Source organism: Macrobrachium rosenbergii, chromosome 3 (genome assembly GCF_040412425.1).
Source record: "Macrobrachium rosenbergii isolate ZJJX-2024 chromosome 3, ASM4041242v1, whole genome shotgun sequence".
In the NCBI taxonomy this organism is placed as follows: domain Eukaryota; kingdom Metazoa; phylum Arthropoda; class Malacostraca; order Decapoda; family Palaemonidae; genus Macrobrachium; species Macrobrachium rosenbergii.
Genome location: NC_089743.1, coordinates 31,683,460 through 31,701,197, shown reverse-complemented (window position 1 = coordinate 31,701,197; position 17,738 = coordinate 31,683,460). Strand labels below are relative to the sequence as shown.

Genomic DNA, 17,738 nt, shown 5'->3' with positions numbered 1-17,738 from the left:
ATATAACCCAAGAGCATAGACGCAAATGGGAATACAAAGGGGGAAACAAAAACAGGAATAGGAGAAAGAATGAAGTGGAAATAAATATTATACAGTGGGATATTGAGCTCGCACCTCCCCCCCCCACACCCACACACAGACACAGACACACAGAGGGAGAGTCATTTCCTCTCCGTGAACTAGACTGTGCTCCTCTCATTGGGATAATGATGAAACCGGGTTTAATAAGCAGAAAATTTTCGGTTGAAAGTGAGGGGAGCCATGAGACAGTCATTTCATGCCATGGGCTTTCACTTGTTTTGATTACTTTGTCGATTGACTGGCCTTTTTTATCCTCCTCACATTTTTTATTTGCGCATTGACTTTTCAGTCTTTGGAGAAGGAGAGTAGACCATTGCGTGACTGTTTTACTTTATTTAAAATCATTATTGTCCTTAATTATTAAACACAGCCACCCATCCATATATTCATGCAGCAACACATACTGATATAAATGCTCGCTCTTTATGTTCGTGTGTCAATTCCGAGTGCATTTCAGTCCTATTACTTTTCAGTGCATATACATATTTCATTCAGTTTCTGTGAAGCTGATATATATATACAGTATATATGTATATATATATATATATCTCATTCACAGAAACTGAATGAAATATGTATACGCATTGAAAAGTAATAGGATTGAGGATTGAAATGCACCTGGAACTGACACACGAGCATACAGAGCGAACATTTATGTCAGTATGTTTCCAAAGGCTGTGGTGTTATGCTGATTAAGACTGCATTACTTGTAGCTACTACATCTCTCAAGTTTCTACCGTTTCTCCACTCCACACCCCTTCCATCTCGGACCAATTTTTCATTTCCCTGTAGCCCAAACTATTTACTAAAAATTTACTTGACTATTGCCCATTAACATTAACTCTGTATCTACTTCATTAAGGATCGTTTAAATTAACATTACATATTCAGTGAGAATGCAATAGTCATACACTGTATATACATATATATATGTGTATATATATATGTGTGTATTATATATATATAATGTGTGTATGTATGTTGGCTTTTTTATAATGTTATAGAAAATTACGTTAATTTTGATTACCCAAAAGGTTATAGAAAGCTGATCGGTTTTGTAGTTCATTAATTTACAAATATAAAAAAAAATTTTGTTCCGGAATTTAGTGTACTGGAAGGGGATTTAAGAAGTCCAGAAATTTTACAATGTTTTCAGAATTTAAGAATATTATCATTGTCATAGAATGTTAGAAGATTCGTCAAATACCTCACCCCCCAAAAAAAAACTTAGAGAGAGAGAGTAATATATTTGTTTGGAATGAATTAATGTCTAGATAGCTTTTGCAGTCAAACTATACTTTATTCTAAATAATTCGTGGTGAAAAAAGTAATTCCAATTTGAATTTTATGTTGAAAGTACTTTTATTTGTTGAATAGATTTTTGTGCATAAAGTTCAGATCAGTTTCCGATATTTTGGTGAGAGAAGATTTTTCAAAAGTTCGTATACATTTTTTCGATTTTTTTTTTTTATAATTTTTCTAAAGCTTACATAAGTATTTTGTAGAAGATTGTAATATTACAGAAGGCCTTATGTTAGAAAGGTTGTATAAGTGGAGTCTTAGTATGCCAGAAGCCTTTTACAGTAACGCGAATGACCTCGAATATCTATGGATTTGTACATTATTGTAAATGAATTCCAAAATGTTTGACGAATTCTAGAACATCTGAGTTTTCCTTTTTCATTACAAGTACCAAGGAAGTGACGTAAAGGTGGAAGTTTATACTTAATTGATACAAATCCCGGCTAAATGCAGCTCTTTTTCAATCAAACAATGGCCGTTCTCTCGTCCTTGGGTAGAATGAAATGAATGGGCATTGAACGAAGACAAGGGCAGCCCCTGACTTAAGCTCATCTGACTTTGCCGGTACTGATGCCCCTTTGTTTAAGCTCCCCTCTTAAGCAGCGTCCTGGTTCTTTGTTATCGGAGGGTTTCCTAAAGCCTCTTTGACCTGCATCCGCGGTATGAGAGCACTTTTGCTTTCCCTCCATAACTCAAAAGTTATAATTGAAGTGGGTAGTTCTCTCTCTCTCTCTCTCTCTCTCTCTCTCTCTCTGATCTTGGAGGATGAATTAAATGGATTATATAATTAACGGAATGTATGATTGAAGTTCAATTGTGAAATCATATTCTTTCAGTGAGTCCATATCGTGTTCCTCCTTTCTTTTTTGAATAAAAATCTCTTCACAGAAATCCACGAGGAAAGATTAAACATTTAAAGTAAAGATCAGGGAAGCATTCACGGAGAGACCTTTAATCTTTGCGGGCTAAAATCTAAATCCTGCGAAGGGGTCAAGTGTCTTGTTTTTCAAGCAAACTTTAGCGCCCGAACTCTCTTCGGGAAGTCGTTGAAAAGTTCTGTTCAGAGGAAGAAAAACTCGATGGAAAGTAAGAAGGAAATGAGTCATTGTTTCCTTTGCTTGGCTCTGCCACTCCAAGCAGTTTCCGTAGAGCAGCAAGAAAACAAGAAAAAGTTCAAGCATTATGCACCCGTTCTATTTCCAGACGAAAGGCATTGCTGTTTGTTTTCCTTTCTCATTTATTTTGTTTTTGTTGACCGTCAGCTTTCTGTGATACATTTTCAATATTTGTTTATACATTTTTGCTTACTAGTGTTGAATTTTAGATTGACATGAGTTATAGAACTGAATTAAAAATAGGGTGGTGGTTGTATCATAATTGATTATTGACAGTGATGTATGGCATTGATTACTCAAGACTCTGGACTTACTGATATGTAAGTTATTCATAGGTTATATGTTGTATACTCATGCCCCCACACGGACACATACATATATATAAACTATATATATAGTATTTTTTACGGTTGTCCAATATTAATTACATTAATTAGATAATTACTAGGTTTATTAATTAGATAATTACTAGGATAAACCTTGAATTACACTCACCATGGACATCCATAAATGACAAATGATACATGAAATATACAAAATTACAAATAAAAATAATGGTAGGTTGCCAATTGACAGCTTTGATCAATATAAAATACTACTTTGTTGCACACAACACAAGCAATTCAATCAAAAGAATACTGATTTAGCTCTCAGTAAAGGAAGTTACTGGTAGACATAACAACACCACAAAATACTAATTCTGATTGCAATAAATACATTACTGCTGCAATCTATAGCAAAACAGAATCTGGGTCCCCTCTAGGGACTCCCTTGCAATTACTGATTTCTGGCTATGAATAGATACTCGCTCAATGTTATGACGAGATAAGCAGACAAATGAAGAGGGGTCTGGAACAAAAATAGATTTCATGGAAAAAAAAATTAAACAAAAGGAAAATGAACAGGATGATACAAGTGAGGGGCGTGACCGCATACTAAAAGGCAGGACACGTCTCTTGTTTTATGAAGATGGCGTTAAAATCACAAGGGCAGGAGTCTATGACTAGCGATTCGTTAAAAGTAGAAAAACAAAAATAAATAAAGGAGTAAGTGATATTGGCAGAAGAGCCAATGGTGATAGAGTGAGGTATTTATTGTGTATGCAGGGATTTATTGTCCATTGCCTATAGTCTACTGCCCGGACTATCTCTCAGCCCAAGGGCTGGAAAAGGGAACCCAAAGGGCGCGACCCCTTCAGAAAGAGCTGACACGCATACCCTGTGCCAAAGTATGGACGCAAGGGCGTGCCACTTCCCACTCTGTCATTCTTACTGCTTTATAACAATGATTTATGTATTTTGAGGGGAATGGTATCCCGTATTTATTTGCCTCTTGTGGTGACAATTTAAGAAACGCTTAAAGGAAAGATCAGCAGAGAAGGGTAAGGGATAGAAGTTCCAGAGGAACAGAAGATAGTGGAGGGCCTTGACATCCTCTTCTGGATTAGAGATGCCAAGACCTTTGAAAGATGAAGGGGTGGCACAGGTGCCAGGAGAGCTTTAGAGCTCTTTGTAGACTACCTGGAATTTCTCACACCCGTGGTACTTACACCATGAACCTCTCCTACCTGGACAGTCGTCCTCGGTCGGGGAATTGGAGGGCCCGAGGCGGGAGGGGGGCATGGGGTGCCACCTGGGTCAGCTGCTGCGACAGCTGACGCAGGAATTTTGTTCACCAGCTCGGCTATTAATTTTCGCAGCTCGCAGAGTTCATCGGCCCAGCTAGGCGGGGCAGAATCATGACTCGCGAGGGTATCTGCGGCGAGACAGCGGTAACGGTCAGCCTGGGCGTGAATGACTCGTAGGCAGTGGTGACCAGCTCAGGCACAGGTTGCGAGGCGGCACCTTTAGGTGAACTTCAGTTGTGGTCGAGAGGAGCCGTCTCTCTTACCGACGCTGGTAGTGGGGCCAGGCCAGGAGAAGAGAGGGGGTTCTGAGTTGGATCCTTTGAATGGAGATCAGGGGCGTGCTCTGGCGCTGGCACTAAGGCAGGGTCAGGCACTATCAGTGGTTTCTTGTGCTCATCGGTCAGGATGGACAGAGTGTGGCACTGCTCGGTGCATGCAAGTGGCACTGGGAGGGATTTGGCATCTCCTGGAGGGAGATCTGATTGGGGCCCTGGCACTGAGGCAGAGCCGGGCACTGGAATTGGATCGGGAATTGATCGAGGGGGCCCACTGTACATCATACTCGGGTGGCACTGGTAGGAACTTCACGTCCTTATGGTACCCAGGGGACGCCAGTCTTGACTTGGGGGGAAAGGCGGTGGAGGATTTCTCGCGCCTGAGGAATGAGTTGGGGAATGTGGACCCCTGGATTGTCATGATTTCTGTGGGGACTGAAAGTCCTGTCCCAGGATGATGTCATAGCCTCCGGGAAGATAGCTTGCTTCTGCAAGATTGCAGATTTTGGATTGATGAGGTCTTGTGACTCTCATTTGGACCATAGGGAGTATCATTTTAAATTTATTTACTCCCTCGATCGTGACGAGTTTTTGTCTTTTGACAATAGCTCCATAGGGAACTCTATCCCTTTGTATAAGGGAGATTTGAGCGCCAGAATCATCGAATGCCTTGACTCGGCATGGGGATGGCTGCCTCGGGGAGGGGCCACATGAATGGGACCTTCGACGGGAGTGCCCAAGGACTTGGAATTCGTGATGGCCAAGGTGACGGCGGGAGTATTGGACTTATTAATTTTAGGGCATTTTGCCCATGAGGGAGAGTGGCCATAAACCTTGCACACCGTGCAAAAGGTTTGGCTGAAATCTCTTCGCACTGCCCTGTAGAGGGCGCAGGCAAGTTATTGGGTGGTTCTCTGGGAGAAAGAGGCTCTGTTTGCTTGTTTCGGCATTGGTCAGAGGAATGCCATCTTTTTGCAATAATGGAAAATTAGGGGCTTGCCCGAGTTTCTATTCTTAGGGGGATTTGATCCTCCGAGGAGGGGCGGGGGATTTATCTTCTGCCCCATGGATCCTTCCTGAGGATGGTGAGTCTCCCACATGTCTGCCATCCGGCAACACTCAGTGAGTGTTGCAGGAGCTTTTTCTACTGTATGAGTGGCCAGGGCAGGAGGGGCGTAGCGCAAGAAATGCTAAAATTTAAATTTCTTGAGTATCTCGGCGGCGCTAGTGGATCCTTCGGACTCGAGCAATTTTGCTAACGTCCGGTCAGAATGGTATGCCCAATTGGACCAAGTCTGGCCTGCTTTGCTTGGCTGCTCTCTCCAACGCCGCCTCCACTGCTTGGGGTTAATCTCATACGCCTTGGTAACCACTTGGCGTACGGCTTCCCAGGTTCCCCTATCCTCTGCCAAAAGGGCGTGGTAGGCAACGAGTGCCTTCCCTCCCAGGAATTTAGTGAGAACAAGGGAAAGTTCAGCAGGGGAGAGGGTGCAGCACTTTAGGACTCTTTCGACCCTCTCAATCCATACTTCAGGTTCTGCCTCTGTCCATTTTGGCATGAATGAGTGAGCTTGGCTGAGGGCACTCATTCCCGCTGTAGGAGGGGGTTGGTGCTCTGCCGTTCTAACATCTGGAGGTCATGGGCGCACTGCCACTCTCTCTCCTCCCTCTCCTTCTCTCTCTCTTGCCTTTCCATCTCCTCTCTTTTCTCCTGGGCGATCCTCTCTTTCTCTCTCTCGTGCTTTTCTATCTCCTCTCTCTTTACCTGGGCGATCCTCTCTTTCTCTCTCTCTCTTGCCTCTCCATCTCCTCTCTGTTCGCTCTTGAAATAATGGTTATATGGACTGGATCCGCTAGAGAATCAAATATGTCTGAGAAGACTCAGGTTGTCTGAAAAGACTTAATTGCAAGAATCTGAAACACTCAGTTGTTCAGACTGAATGAGAATTGATATGTCTGAAAAAGACAATTGATCAGTAAGCCTGAGGAGACTTTGTTGAAATTTAATATGTCTGAGTAAGACGTGGTTGTTCGTGGCGAACAAATTTTAATATGCATCTCAGAAGACGTAACTGGATTTTATGTCACGCTCGGACTTGGCTGGCTGTAGTGTGAAATTAAGGCGTTCCTGAGAACTTAGGGGGTTTGTGCTAAATGAGCAATTTGGGGTCTTGCAAGACTTAGGGTCGTTCTAATGAACTGGAATAATTAGTCCCGTAAGGACTTGGATGTGTGTGAAATACACGAATATAAGGTCTCAAAAAGACTTGGATTTTGGTTTACCTGTAGGAATTAGAAATTTTCGCCTCATAACACGTAGAATTTAGTGGAGTCTTGTAAGATTTGGAATTTGGTTTGCCCATAAGACTTGGAAATTCTCGCCTCGTACGACATAGAATTTGGTGGAGTCTCGTAAGACTTGGAATTGGGATCCATCCCGCAGGACTGAGAAATTGGGTTGGTCTTGCAAGACTTGACAATAGGATTTGTCCCGTAGGACTTGGAAGTTACTGGTGGGAGAACCGCCCCCCCAATTTGTTTTTGCTGAGAGTGGCCCAAGTAGGAACAATTCTAAAACAACAAACGTCTTCTTCTTTTAACATGCTTTTTTCCTATTTTTGTATGGGGTAAGCACGATGCCTTCTTTTGAAGGACTTTTGATTTGGCTTTGGGGTAGACCGTAGTCTTGATCGTCAGCCCTGCCCGACATCGCTTAGACCCCAGTAGCGTATGTTACATGTATCATACCAGACCCAACGCCCTTTCTCCCAGCAGCGAGAAGTTGTTGCGCGGGTAGGTCGAGAGTTCGAGACGTGTGAGATGTTTGTCTACTCGGGAATTAATGAAAAAAAGGAGGTAGACACGCTGGGAGGAAGGGGGAGGGGGGTGGAGGTCGTCTGACACTCACCGGAGTTATTTTTAGGCTCTGTGAGAATGAACCCATCTATTTATAGACTGTCTGGGACTCCGGGGAATTTCCCAGGATGAGCGGATAACAGTAAAATGACCTCGTAATTTTCCCTAGAAGTGGAGTTCAAAATTTTGCTTTTCTAATACTTGGTTTAAATGAGCAGAAAACTGGCAGAGATTTTAACACGAGGAATTTCGCACTATTACTCGAACAAAAATGATTAGCACTTAATATTTCCCTAACTGCCTATTCTGAAAGGCATGCATTAACAAATTTAATACGGCAGGTCTCTTCTCTCAGTGAATACATGCGTTCCTATTCCTAATTCTTAGGAACAGTCATGATTGTAAAAAAAAAAAAATTTTGCTACGATAAACACACGTGGAACTTTCTTGGTCTGTGATCTTGGTACCAGGTTCGGAATTTGTCTCCCACCCAGCTTAGCTTTGCTAATCGCTGATTTGGCGAGTTGCAAATGCACAAAGCAGCATTAGCGGGGAAAAATGCAACTGCTTAAACGAGATTTATAGGAAGGTCGCCATTTTTACGAATTCCCCTGGGGTTATGATTCCTAGAGATTTTTACAGGCTGGCAACGGAAACTTTATTTATTTGGCCTTGGAGTTCTGACTTACGTAAAGGAAAATCGTAAAAAACAAAGAACAAGGGATGATTTTAGGAGCTGAAGGCTCTACTTCATAAGGAAATGTTACATAAACACTTGGGATAAATTAAGGAATTATATTTACAAAAGAAGAACATTAGAGGGAAAATGGGTAATTGAATTGTTAAAGGGCTTGCAATGCCTGAAGATCCTCCTACTGGAGTCTTGAATAAGGGCAAGGCACAGTCCAAGATGAGTTCACTGTGAATAGGTCCCTCTGCAAGAGAGGTTTACACATTACACGCCAGTAAAGGAAAATATAACAGATTATGACTCGAGTCTGCACTGAGGGTGCCAAGGACTCAAGGAATAACTGAACACTTCACACTGGAACATGAAACACTGCAAAAGGCACTGAACAAATGACACAAGGATGAGAAAACAATACTGGCACTCAGTAACACTTCAAAGGGCAAACGGTCGTGACTGATAAAAGGCCTCCACTTGTATTTTACATTAAAGGGGGGGGGGGCGCGGGTTAGCAAGGCTCTGGCGTAGAATAATGGCGGGCGTTCACACACGTGACATCATACTCAGGTTCCTGGGTAGGTCCTTTTGAGGATGACTGTAGTACTGGGTTCACGTCAGGAGTCTGCTGTGGACATCTGGGTGGAAGGGTGGAGGGTGACCTCTCAGTGTCTTGTATCGCCCGCGTGTATGGCTAACTGCCAACTGCCCATATCTAATTCACTAACTGCCCCGTGACTGACTGCCAAATCCTCCTGTCCTGGCTCCTTTTAAGGCATCTGCCGAGAGTAGGGGCCCTGATGTCGGGCCCGTATGGTGACCGTGCCCAAGATGTGTCATCTTCCAGGTGTCTTGACCATCTGCTTGCATCTCCCCAGGTGTCCTGTGGAAAGACAATCCAGCCAACTCAATCTGCCTTTAGAAAGGTAGTTTTAAGTGGCTTAGTTGGGCTAAGCTGCTTAAGGGAGTGGCACCCAGCCTCTCATCTTTGCCCCTTTTGACCATGCCTTCTAAATGTCTGTTTCAGGTAAAGGAAAGGGACAGATCGAACTGTTGATAACTTTAATTGTTTTGATATATAGGTCCGCTAGGACCGGCTATGCAGCGACGATTCTACTCTCAATAACTAAGGGCAAATTAAGGGTTGGCTGTGCAGCGACTTCTTTTACTTATAATAACATATTATGGTGTTATTATAAGAACTATGATTATTAATTCATTAAGCACACAAAGAAGGGAAATTCATTAAGAACAACCAAAATTTACTCAACACTGTTTCTTTAGAAAACGAAGTACAGTAAATGACAGATCTTAGGTAAAGCCATAAACAAGAGGTTAACCTCGAGGGTCAGATTAAGAGGGATAAATAGATACAGCAGCTCTGTATTCTTTTCCTGTCCCCACTTAGCGATCTTAGTAAAGTAATCGAACTATAGGTTGATGAAATGAGTTTAATTCAGAAATGCCAGGAAGATCAAGGAGAAGTCATAGAAAAGGTTCGATGGGAGGTGTGAACTAGGTGTGTATATATATATATATATATATATATATATATATATATATATATATATATATATATATATATATATGTACACACACACACACACACACACACACATATATATATATATATATATATATATATATATATATATATATATATATATATATATATATGTACACATTCATACATACACACACACACAAGACATGTGACGAAACTTTCTTTGATGTGTTTGTTTAGCCTAGCTAGTCAGTGCCAGGTGGAGACCATTGTTATGGGTACTGAAGGATTTGAGTTATTGCTTTGAGGGAATTTTCAAGACTTTCTGCCTACAGCTGTGGATGCCTAGGTCTTATCTCTCTCTCTCTCTCTCTCTCTCTGTATGGGAACTACACCAACGGTCAGTAGAGTTAGTAATAATTTTTTGTATATAGATATTTTCGAAAATTCTAAATGCCCTCATATATGATATTTGTGAAGTCACATTGATTGTAGGTGATGTTTGTTCATGCAATTTTACACTTGAGGTTTCCATTCTTCCAGCAATATTAAAGAGAAGGAATGAAATGCTTGTTATAAATGAAAATATCAAATTATATACCTAATTTATTTATGTATTGTATGGTAAAGTTTGAGTACAATAATGACTCCTCTTGTTTTGTTATCCATGGTATGAGGAACTGCATTAGTATGTATGATAAATTGCCTTTTTTTTTTGTCTGCCGTAGCATTTCTTTAATTTGTATTGCTTTCTTGACTGACCGGAAGGATTTTAACTTAAACACGTGATTAGATAAAAAGGTTTCGACGTAATTTCCACTGGAAATTACTCTTCGAGTATTTTTTTCTTTTATGATATTCAGTTAGATCTTGGATGTAATTTTTTGAATATAAAAAACTGCATATAAGTCCAGTATGAAGAGTCCTGACAAGAAAGATGAAAGTCGCAGCTCTAATTTCCTGCTTTGACATATGCTCATAGTGTTGAACTTATTAAAAAAGTAAGAGTAATGAGATGATACAGTGGTCATTGTGGCTGCTAAAAATGCACATACAGTATATTGGTAGAGTTATACCAGTAGAATCTACAAGAATTATTTCAAACTGCGCATGACAGTACGTTGTGTTACCTTCTACCCGAGTTTTCTTCATCATAAGTGGCAGAAGTATATCATTGATGTATTACTGCCAAATAACTAGGTACAGTTCGAAAGGCTTTCTTTATCTGCAGAAATGATGTAATTGCTTGGCAGGATGTCGGGACACTCTCGGCATCTTTATTTCTAAAGAAGGCTGCTTGAACCGGTGGTTTTCTGTGCTCCCAAGGGTAATTTTGGTTAGACCATCGCGGGAAGGAATCCGGGTAATTTCCCCATAATTAACTACCCTCTTCTTGTATTTACCGGATTGGCCTTTCCTCTTGAAAAATGGGCTCTGTTTCAAAAGGGAACTACGCTAAGGGATTTGATTATCTGCACAGTACAGTGAAATTTTATTGGGTTATTTACATTTTAAACTGGCAAACTATTAACGTTATTCTCTTTTTATGGGATCCCGTATGTATTTGTTCGTTTGCCCCTCTCGTTTTCTCGCTTATGTAACCTAGGCCATTCTAAAGAGAAAGGGGTAGTAGTGGAATTAGGTCATTTCCGTTAGGCGATAAAAATAAATAATAGAAATTGCATGGCTTTTTGCCGAAAGTCAAAATAGGTCTAAAGTCAGGTCTGTAACCTGTGAAAAAACTTATGCGGCCTCCTCATTTTTATTTTATTTTATTTTTTTTTTTATTTTGTGGTCTTTGAGATCAAGGGCAGAAAATGCCCCCCAATCACATAACCGCCTTCAGGCAAAGGCTGCCAGTCTTGTCTCATTTTTTGACTATTAACTACTGGCTGCTTGGCTGTTCAAAGGTGTTCGGTTCTCAGTACAAAACTCTTGAAGCATTTTTAGCTTTTTGTAAATTTCTGAAACATAATTTTTGGTGAGTTTTGCAAGTCTCTTCCTGTGAAGACTTGTAAAGTATATTTATTAAGGATATTTAAATTTTTGTTCTGCGTTCTTGATTTATTTTCTTGCTTAACTTCCTGTTAATTATCGTTCTTACATTTTGAATATTTTTTATTTCAGCTTTTGAGGTGTACAGTTTCTCCAGCGTTCGTGGGGTTTCTTTTGCATTTTCCATAGTGTTAAGGTAAATTTTTTGTTCAGTGTACAGTACTTGTGTTTTTTTATGATTGCTGAAATAAGATATCTTCTTTTGAATTCTTTAGTTTAGGAAGTATTGATCACTATTCGGTTTCATTATCAACAATATTTTTTTTCGAGTTAAGGATAATTGAGTGGAGCTTCACTTGGAAGTTATGATTTTTATAGCCGCTGTTTGTCATTTTTGATTTCCATAGCATGTTTGCGCCTTGCATTACCACACATTGGCGAAGTGAGCAAACCAAGATACATCGTAGAGTAGGATAGACACTAACAGGGTACTCATTGGGCCTATTTGTAAAGAGTCTAGATAACTGGGAAAGGAAGAAGGATGTTTATGGTTGGGCCAGAATTTTGAAAAGTAAAAATTTTGAAAGCTAACGTACAACACAAAGGTTGGTTAATTCCAGATGATGTGTCAAGTCCTGAATTAAGTCACTTTGGCAAGGCCTAAGTCACTGATTAAGGAAAAATGCCATGTTTATCTGGTTCAAAAGTCTTAAATGCAGCAATTGTATAGTAGGGGCTTGTATGTAAAATAAATGATGTTCAGGATTAGAGGTGGTATCATGACATGGAGCCAGTGATGTTTGATTAAGGTCTATCACAGTGTGAGGAATAAGTCACTGTCAGAGTCCTCGTGTGGTGGAAAGGTTTCGCAGGACAAAATGGTGTGTCAGGACCATGTAATTTTGTGCGTGTTACAAGTAATAAGGACAGAAAAAGGAAACTTTTGTCTTGGTCATTACTTGGAAATGCAGGGATTGCAGGAGTCATAAATGATTCGAAGGTTGTTGATGACCAGAATCTTGTCAAGATCCCGAGGTTAGGTCATTTTAAAAAGGTCAGTGTGAGAAGGGGAAGAGAAAGGATATGTTTGTTTGGGCCATAAATTTGAAATCAAGGATTGTAGAAGACCACATATAATGCAGAAGTTGTTTTTGAATTATAGGGTGTACTGGAGACCCCAACCCAGGATCATTTGCAAAAGGGGAATGTTGCGTTTGTCATAAATTTTTAAACAGGAAAATTGTATCTAAAAGTAGCTCATAAAGAGAGAGTGTAACAAAGCAGTGACCCAAGGTCATCTGGACAAAGCTTCACTGGAAAGGAAGATCCAAGTGTTTTTGAGAGTAAGGACATTGAAAAGCTGGGAATGTGGAAGCTCATTTATGTAGCAAAGATTCTTTAGGACCCGGGATTGTGTCAGGACCCAGTGCCAAGGTCATTTGGACAAGGTCGATGTCACAGGTAGAATGAGGAAAAGTTTGGCTGGATCATTATTTTGAAATGCAGGGAGTATAGAAGCTGTAAGCGAAAAGAGCATGAGGACCATAGGGTTATGTCATTTAGACGGGGTCTAGGTCACAAGTGGAGAAGAATGAAATAACTTTTCAGAGTCATATCTTTCAGATGAATAAATTGTATATGCCCACACATGACACAAAGGTTACTGAGGTCCCTAGGACTATGAAATGTTTAAATGCAGCGATTGTAGAAGCTCACCATGTCCAAAGGTTGCTTAGGACCAAGTGTGTCGACTGTGAGCCAAGGTTGTTTGGAAATGTTATATGAAGCCATTTCTTTGAAATAAATTTCTTTGAAATGCAGAAGTTACATGTGATGCAACGGTTGTTTATAACTTGGGAACAGTCAGGACCCTGAGGTGCTGTCACTGATAGTTCTGTCTCACGGGGATTGAAGTCTGGGTTTTTAGAGGCTCACATAAGCAAATTGCCTAGCGCCATAGGATGTGTCAAGAGGACCTGTGGTGGGGTTAATTAAGACCATATTCAAATTACATGCAGAAAAAAGACATATCTGTCATGATTTTTTCTTTTGATTTGTCAGAGCCCAGAGCTCTACATAGCTTTTTACACTAGAATAAATTACTGTTCTTTAGGCCTTTGCCATGATGAGGCCAGATTAATCTAAAACAAGAAGCTTGAATAACAACTTTGAAATGCAAGGATTATATAAGCTAACAATTTCTTAAAAATATTAAAAAGATCGTCCAGAGCCAGAATGTGCACCAAGACCATCAACTAAGGTCATATGGACATGGCTTAAGTTAGTAGAGAGGAAAAAAGAAATGTTTTACTGGATCAAAACTCTGAAATTCTGGGACCTTAGAACCTTCAACACATTACAAAAGTTACTTAGGGTCAGAGAGATATCAAGACCTGAAACCAAAGTCATCAGGACAAGGGAGGTAGCACAGTTCGTATGTGAAACACAGGTTGCATTGGACCAGAGGCTATTTAAGGACGATAGGCATAGTCATGAAGACAAGGTGTAGGTCACAGGGAGAAAATGAGTTCTCATAACTCTGAAATGCAGGGACTGTGGAAGCCATCATGAGACATAAAGGTAACTGAGGACCATAGTGTTTGCCAAGGTCGTTTGAACAAGGTCAGTGTCACAGATAGAAGAAAAGAGTCTTTTTTTTTTGAGCCGTAATGTTGCAGTGCAGAGATTGCAAGAGCTCACACATAGCACATTTTAGCAAGTTTTACATCACAGGCAGATGATGAAAGAAACATCTGTTTGAGTCAGAAAATGTATTTTAATAGGTCACACTTTACGCAGGTTGCTTAGGACCAGGAGGTGTGCTATGAAGCTGTTCAAGAGACAAGTAAGCTACAAAAGAGAGAATGATTGTGATAAAAGATTTAAGGAAGAATTTTTATAATATAATGACAAAAACGTAAGTATAGGTTCAATTAAGACCATAAACCATTGTTATGAACTTGAAGTCTAGATCACAAGACGAGGAAGAAAAAATAATTGTCTGGGCCATATCTTTGAATTTATGCCCTGGCTTGTAGAAGCTTTCACATGACACGTAGATTGCTAAGGATTAGAGGGGTAATATTTGTCAGGGCCCTGACTATAACGCCGAAGATTTTCATTTTAACAATTCCTACTGAATTATAAGAGCTCTTGTTTATTACTAAGGTTTCATTGAACCATAAAGTGTAACATGAGCCTTCTCGAAAGGACATGCTGATATTCTTTGAAATATTCCCCATTTCCTTCTTGCCACAGGGATTTGGGAGTGTTAGGGGGGATTGTGGTTTCAATACTGGGTTAGTTTATCCAGTAATTATTGAAACCGACAAACCGAATGACTCGGATTTTATTCGGTGTATTAGAAGTTTTCGTTCGGTTAATACGTCGGTAGTTTGAATTTTGCACCACTTTTTACCCCGGGCAGTGGTGATTCGTGCGTTCCAAAGCGCTTGCAGTAAACTAGCCTCGTAATGCAGGTGTGGGAAAATTGTCCAACCAATTTCATGTGATTTATAAGCCAATTATTTTATTTTATGTCTTCTTGTAATTGGTGAGAGTGAAGGACAATCGTCCGAGTTGTTGTTACTTCCCGACAGAAGATCTAAAAAAAAGAAATTCCTAGAAATGAAAATAAGTGTACAGTTTTGTTTTGATATCTTAATATACTGTGTAAAATATTATTTTTGTTTACATGCTTCGTGAATTGGGTGGGCCACCTGGGCATGTTCCCCCCATGAAAAATAATGACAAAATAGTAATATTAAAGATTTAGATAATACTAACATAAATGGGAAATATAAAAATGGAAAAAAAAAAAAATCTATTATAGAATAATAAAATTTATAATGAGATATGATTTCAGTATATTTGATAAAGATTTTAGTCATATTTACTCTTATACCAAGTATATATTTTGAATATCAGAGTTTAATATATACTTATTTTTTGTTGGTTTTATCTATCATTCTTCATTTTTTGCATTCATATTTTAACACTGAATTTCACTAGTATATCATCATTCACCTATTCATTATCAATCATATCATTATTAATTTATATATTTCACCTTCATTACGACGCTGAATAATCCTGATGGGTTCCGGCCCTTGGTCTTCAAGACCTAAATTTCATAATCAATCAGCCGATAAAATTTTAAGAAAAAATAACAATAATAATAATAACAATAATCGTAATGATGATAATAATGGATTCGGTAAAATATATATATATATATATATATATATATATATATATATATATATATATATATATATATATATATATATATATATATGTGTGTGTATGTAAATTGGTGCCACCCATGAAATTTTTCTGAATCCGCTGGTGCACACACTTTAATTTGTTTACGTTTGAGGATGAGGTTTAAGTAAGTATGCGTAAGTAAGAACATATGTACTTACAGACGTTATGTTTAAAGGCAGACGAATTTTCAGAAAGGTCGTTTTCCTACACTTCTGAAGAAAAAGCTGTTGTGCATTAGGATGGAAAATTCTCTGCTGGGAGAGGGGGAAAAAAGAACCATATCAGGTCACTTATTATACACAGATCAGGTCACGTGTTTGCTCTATACAGAGTTATTGATATTATAGTGACTTCAAATTATTGCTAAGGGTTACAGAAATAACAGTTGTAGGATATTTAACCCCGAGGGAATTAATTCCTTGGACACTTCCTCCATTGTACATGGTTTCTCATTGGACGGGTCGATATCGTTCTCGACTAGCACTCTGCTGGGCCCGCGTTCTATTCTCCGGCCGGCCAATGAAGAATTAGAGGAATTTATTTCTGGTGGTAGAAATTCATTTCTCAGTATAATGTGGTTGGGATTCCACAATAAGCTGTAGGTCTCGTTGCTAGGTAACCAATTGGTTCTTATCCACGTAAAATAAGTCTAATCCTTCGGGCCACCCCTAGGAGAGCTGTCAATCATCTCAGTGTCCTGGTTAACCTAAGGTATACTTAACTTTCTCCATTGTACATGCAGTTGGCTGTTTGATCCCATTTTTGTTTGCCGGACGCAGTGGTCTTGAATTAGCATTTTTTTTTTTTTTTTTTTAGAAAATTCAAAAGAAACCAGACCCATAAGATGACCCCCTTGATGGCGAATGGAAATGTCCATGTTTCCTCTGTATTAAACCCAAAAGTCATAGGTTTCAGTCCTGGGCGGGGCTCTTGGACTTATCATATTCAATTCCCACTTGGATGTAAGTTATTCCCTAGTTATAATGCATTCAATATCATATTAGAAAATGAGTATACTTGAGGCTTTTATGCCCAAGGTTATTGTGATTCAAGTACTTAATCTTCAATCGTAGAACCCAAAACTCAAGTTATCCAGTCTTACAGAAAGAGAGCTAGTGGCATGGCCAAGGGCCGTCTAAACTGCACGTTCTTAAGTGTGAAAGAACGTGCAGTTTAGACGGCCCTTGGCCATGCCATAGCAAATACTGCTCTGACGCTTATGTATCTTACATAGTTTAAGTTGGCCAGAACAAACAAGGAAGTGGTTTTAGAGGGCTAAACGCAGTAAATCGCGAAGGGTTAAATTTCTAACATTTATTCAATAGGTACGCTAATTTCATAAATACCGGGGGCTAGATGTTTAGGGATGATAATTGTCCAGAGAGATGGGGAATACAGTAGGTGTCCTCTTACATACAGTAGATGCTCTTAAGTTTGATGTAAAATCTCGTTTGATAGTTTTTAGAATTAATTTTGCCTTGCTTGAGTTGATGAAACGAAAACTTAAACCATTGATTTTTTAACTTGAATATTCCATTTTTAATGGGAAATTATGCTTTTTCCTTTAGAAATTGTTTCGTGCAAGTTGTGTAAGTTGACTGTGGGGCTTAGTCGTGAGAATAGCACGAATAATTTTCATTGTGTGTGAAATGAATTGCGTAAGAATATGAACATATTTTTCTCATTATTGCAGTGTGGGAAGAGTGGAAAGAACCGTGCAGAAACGAGACAGACTTCCTATGTGCTGGAAGCGGATTCTGGAGTGCTCGAGGGAAGAAAGGTAAGAAAAGGTTCATTACAGTGCAGTGGAGGGAAAGAGTGGGCTGAGTCGTATGCCTTTTTTTTGCCTATGACCAGTTATTTTATTCATTTTAGTTTTTTTTTAGAATAGGTGAGCCATGTGCTGGAACGGGTTAAGATTTTAGCCAAGACTTGGTTTTTTAAATTGTAATAAGGTATGCATTTTGATAGTCTGAAACGAATGCATTAGCCAGTTGAAAAAGTAATGCTTTTGCGCTTTAAAACACCCATA

The 17,738-nt window shown here is 39.4% G+C and overlaps 1 protein-coding gene across 1 annotated transcript in view; it reads left to right on the top strand.

Moving 5' to 3' along the window:
• The window catches only part of trol (terribly reduced optic lobes), a 1,293,721-nt gene that overhangs the window by 109,394 nt on the left and 1,166,589 nt on the right, over positions 1–17,738 (top strand). Inside the window, exon 3 of the mRNA XM_067129897.1 lies at positions 17,400–17,486. Coding sequence (XP_066985998.1) covers positions 17,400–17,486 — 87 coding nt within the window. The remainder of the gene's footprint in view (positions 1–17,399; positions 17,487–17,738) is intronic.